This window comes from Empidonax traillii, unplaced genomic scaffold, assembly GCF_003031625.1.
Source record: "Empidonax traillii isolate 1590-97213 ecotype Southwest subspecies unplaced genomic scaffold, ASM303162v1 scaffold3705:size11400, whole genome shotgun sequence".
Taxonomy (NCBI): Eukaryota; Metazoa; Chordata; class Aves; order Passeriformes; family Tyrannidae; genus Empidonax; species Empidonax traillii.
The window spans coordinates 5051-9337 of NW_020958898.1; the positions used below are offsets into that span (position 1 = coordinate 5051).

The 4287-nt window shown below is 52.4% G+C and overlaps 1 protein-coding gene and 7 non-coding genes across 8 annotated transcripts in view; all 8 read right to left on the minus strand.

The window, feature by feature from the left end:
- LOC114072674 (pre-mRNA-splicing factor CWC25 homolog) overlaps positions 1 to 113 on the minus strand; it is a 4830-nt gene extending 4717 nt beyond the window's left edge. Inside the window, exon 1 of the mRNA XM_027910546.1 lies at positions 11 to 113. Coding sequence (XP_027766347.1) covers positions 11 to 28 — 18 coding nt within the window. The 5' untranslated portion in view covers positions 29 to 113. The remainder of the gene's footprint in view (positions 1 to 10) is intronic.
- Positions 114 to 1189: 1076 nt separating this feature from the next.
- TRNAC-GCA lies at positions 1190 to 1261 on the minus strand. The gene has a single exon. It is a non-coding gene; the product is annotated as a tRNA-Cys (tRNA).
- A 364-nt stretch (positions 1262 to 1625) lies between these two features.
- TRNAC-GCA lies at positions 1626 to 1697 on the minus strand. Its single transcript has one exon. It is a non-coding gene; the product is annotated as a tRNA-Cys (tRNA).
- Positions 1698 to 2132: 435 nt separating this feature from the next.
- On the minus strand, positions 2133 to 2204 carry TRNAC-GCA. Its single transcript has one exon. It is a non-coding gene; the product is annotated as a tRNA-Cys (tRNA).
- A 343-nt stretch (positions 2205 to 2547) lies between these two features.
- Positions 2548 to 2619, minus strand: TRNAC-GCA. The gene has a single exon. It is a non-coding gene; the product is annotated as a tRNA-Cys (tRNA).
- Positions 2620 to 3005: 386 nt separating this feature from the next.
- TRNAC-GCA lies at positions 3006 to 3077 on the minus strand. Its single transcript has one exon. It is a non-coding gene; the product is annotated as a tRNA-Cys (tRNA).
- Positions 3078 to 3422: 345 nt separating this feature from the next.
- Positions 3423 to 3494, minus strand: TRNAC-GCA. Its single transcript has one exon. It is a non-coding gene; the product is annotated as a tRNA-Cys (tRNA).
- A 261-nt stretch (positions 3495 to 3755) lies between these two features.
- Positions 3756 to 3827, minus strand: TRNAC-GCA. Its single transcript has one exon. It is a non-coding gene; the product is annotated as a tRNA-Cys (tRNA).
- Positions 3828 to 4287: the final 460 nt, after the last annotated feature.

Genomic DNA, 4287 nt, shown 5'->3' on the forward strand with positions numbered 1-4287 from the left:
AAACCCTCACCAGGTCTCCCCCCCCCATCGCGGCCTCTGGGCGAGCGCGTCCCCCGCCGCTACCGGGACCGGAACTGCGTCATCGCTCCTCGCCAAAGCGGTTCCGCGCGTCACTTCCGGCAGCCGGCAAGATGGCGGCGCACTGGCCGGGACGGTGCGAGAGGGAAAAAGAATTTTTCGGGTTAGAAAGACCCTAAAGCCCATCCAGCCCCACTCTCGGGGACACCTTCCACTAGCCCAGGTTGTTCCAGGCCCGGTACGACCCGGCCTTGGACACTTCCCGGGGATTAAAGGCAAATCCGTTTAAGTGAGGCGGGTAGGAGCAATCCCCGAGAAACGCCGGGGTGTTAAAGTGAGTCATTCCCAGCCACGGGACAGGTCTGGCAGGGAGCTGTCACTGCATTAATACACGGAGGGTAAGGTCTGTGCCTCGGGGTTTGGCGTCTCCCGAGTCAGAGCCTGTGGCCTCCCGGGTCCAAACCTGAGAATTCCCATCCCAGGCTGGGACAGCCTGGTGATATGGCAGGATAGAACCTGGAACTCCCATCCCAGTCAGGGTCAGACCGGGGGATGCCCATCCCAGGACAGGTTTGAACCCCTGACCCGCCCAGATTAGAACTGGGAACACCCCCGGTGTGTGTGGGGCTGGTGCCCCCCCCCGGGCCTAGCGCGGGCTCGAACCGGTGTCCCCTCTGTCCCCAGCCCCCCGCGCTGCCCCCTGCGCCACCTCCTCCCGCCTCGCCCCTCCCGCCCCCCCCCCGGCCCCGCCCCGGGGGCGGCTCAGGGGCAGCGCCCCCGCCCGGGGGGCCCGGGGCCGCGGGTTCGAGCCCCGGGGGGACCCACTCACCGACCTGCGTCAGGCTGCCCCCGGGGGACATCCCAGAACTGCTGGGAACGCGTTAAATCAGGGGTTAAATCATCGCTAATTCACTGGCTAAACCGGGGGTAATTACTGGTTAATTAACACTGGTTGAATCAGGGGTTATTACTCCCGACAGGAAGAGCTGGAGCAGCAGCTGTGCAGTTGGAGTGGACATGGTGGACAGAGAGGAGGTGTCCAACTCTGCTTTCATACCTGGCAAAACATCTTCAAGTGATTTCCAGGGCCGCAGAGGGGTAAGGAGGCCTCCCTGGGGGCTGTGTGTGAGGAGGTTCTGGGAGGAAAAAAGGGTGAAAAGGGACAAAAGAGAGGGGGCACCTGGAGTTGAACCAGGGACCTCTTGATCTGCAGTCAAATGCTCTACCACTGAGCTATACCCCCCTGCTGATGCACCTGCTCAAGGTGAGCTTAAAAACATTCACAGAGAGAAACAAATTTCTACTTGACAGCCCCCTGTGCACCTTAAAGTACCAGCCACAGGCTCTACAGGGAATTAAACAGGATAAATGATGGCAAATGGATAAATTATGGGAAATGTGAGTTCTGGAGAGAATTAAAACAGACAAAACAACCTCAAGAGTTCTCAGTGCACAACCCCTGCACCTTCCCAACGGGGCCCTCAGTTCCCTGAATCCCAAATCTCCCAACCAACATTCACTGCACAGAACAAACTGCCAGATCCCACAAAGATCATCTTCCCGGCAAAGATTTTATCCAAAGAAAGAGGAAAATAAAGGGAAAAGAGAGGGGGCACCTGGAGTTGAACCAGGGACCTCTTGATCTGCAGTCAAATGCTCTACCACTGAGCTATACCCCCCTGGTGATGCACCTGCACAAGGTGAGATTAAAAACATTCACAGAGAGAAACAAATTTCTGTGTCCACTGGTTGGGCTCTTTTCCTCAGCAGCTCCCTTTGCACCCCCTGGTGTGCCTGTTAAAAAGGCTGTACAGGGAGTTGGACAGGATAAGTGATGGCAAATGTGATCAGTTCTGGTAAATATGATCAGTTTGGGTTATTATTATTACTCCAGAGTTAGGAACAGAGAAAGGCACACACAGACAGTGAGTTGTTACTCACACGCTGCACAGCTCCTGGAGCTTCCCAGGAGTCAGGGCCTTGGTACCTGCAAAGCTGGAGCTCAGAACCACGTGGAGAGAACAGCACGAGCTCCCAGATCCAAGAAGGGGCTCTCCAGCTTCTTTCTGTGACGGATTTTGGCAAAATGAAGGGTGAAAGGAGAGAAAAAAGAGAGGGGGCACCTGGAGTTGAACCAGGGACCTCTTGATCTGCAGTCAAATGCTCTACCACTGAGCTATACCCCCCTGCTGATTCACCTGCACAAGGTGAATTTAAAAACATTCACAGAGAGAAACAAATTTCTATTTGACAGCTCCCTCAGCACCTTAAAGTACCAGCCACAGGCTCTACAGGAGTTAAACAGGATAAATGATGGCAAATGTGGTAAATTATGGGAAATGTGAGTTCTGGAGAGAATTAAAACAGACAAAATAACCTCAAGAGTTCTCAGTGCACAACCCCTGCACCTTCCCTAACAGGGCCTCAGTTCCCTGAATCCCAAATCTCCCAACCAACATTCCTTGGCACATTCACTTCTTCCCGGGAAAGATTTTGGCCAAAGAAAGAGGAAAAATAAAGGGAAAAGAGAGGGGGCACCTGGAGTTGAACCAGGGACCTCTTGATCTGCAGTCAAATGCTCTACCACTGAGCTATACCCCCCTTGGTGCTGGGTGTGCACGGGTAGATAAAAAAGCATTCATTTGGAAAGAAACAAGTTTTTCTGTCCATGGGTTGGATTCCTTTGCTCAGCAGCTCCCTTTGCACCTTAATGTGCCTGCCAGAGGGAGTTAAATGCCACCAATTATGATAAATGGGATTCCTGCAGAATATGAAGAACAGAGAAAGGCACACACAGTGAGTTGTTGCTCACACACTGCACAACCTCTGGAGTTTCCCCACGCTCAGAGCCACGATACCTTCAAAGCTGGAGCTCAGAACCAACGTGGAGTGCACAGAATGAACTCCCAGATCCAAGAAGGGGGCTCTCCTGCTTCTTTCTGTGACGGATTTTGGCAAAATGAGGGGTGAAAGGAGAGGAAAAAGAGAGGGGGCACCTGGAGTTGAACCAGGGACCTCTTGATCTGCAGTCAAATGCTCTACCACTGAGCTATACCCCCCTGCTCATGCACCTGCACAAGGTGAATTTAAAAACATTCATAGAAAGAAACAAATTTCTATTTGACAGCTCCCTGTGCACCTTGAAGTACCAGCCACAGGCTCTACAGGGAATTACACAGGATAAATGATGGCAAATGTGATAAATTATGGGAAATGTGAGTATTAGAGAGGATTAAAACAGACAAAACAAGCTCAGGAGTTCCTCAGTGCACAACCCCTGCACCTTCCCAACAGGGCCCTCAGTTCCCTGAATCCCAAATCTCCCAACCAACATTCCTTGGCACATTCACTTCTTCCCGGGAAAGATTTTGGCCAAAGAAAGAGGAAAAATAAAGGGAAAAGAGAGGGGGCACCTGGAGTTGAACCAGGGACCTCTTGATCTGCAGTCAAATGCTCTACCACTGAGCTATACCCCCTGCTTCCAGCCAGTGTTCCCAGCAGGAATCTCACTGCTAATTGCCACCCCAGCAAAACTGCTAATTAATCCTAGGACAGAGAGCAGGTTTCTCAAGAAATACTCATCCCTCTCCTTGGAAAGGCTCCACGGATGCTCCTCTGCTCTGCTGGGGATCACCTGCAGCCGGCACGGGGGCCTGCCCAGAGTTCAGGGGGAAAACCTGGGAATGCAGAGCTCCAACCCCGATTCTGGGGGACAAGAAAAAAGAAGGAAAAAGGGGAGGGGGCACCCGGATTTGAACCGGGGACCTCTTGATCTGCAGTCAAATGCTCTGCCCCTGAGCTATACCCCCCACGAGTGGGGCAGGCCCGGGGGAGGCTCCTTGTGGGCAGTGAGGAGGCGGCACAGCCACATTCCAAGGCTGCTCCCACACCTCTCACTGCCCCTCCTTCCACCCCAAACCCCACCCTGGGGCTCTCACCGCCCTCCCAGCCAGCCCTTGAGGGTCAAGCCGATGAATTCCCACTTAAATTTCCTCTAAAACACAAGAAAAAAAAGGGACTTTTCCAACCCTGACATCAGGACGTCACCAAGGAACTCGGCTGTGCCTCTTGTTTGGTCTCGGGGTGTGCCCAGCCTGGCACAGGAATTACCTGGCATATCTCCCACCTGCCCCACAGCCCGTCCTCCAGCTGGCACCCCAAAGGCAGAGGACACCAAAAAAAAAAAAAAAAAAAAAAAAAAAAAAAAAAAAAAAAAAAAAAAAAAAAAAAAAAAAAAAAAAAAAAAAAAAAAAAAAAAAAAAAAAAAAA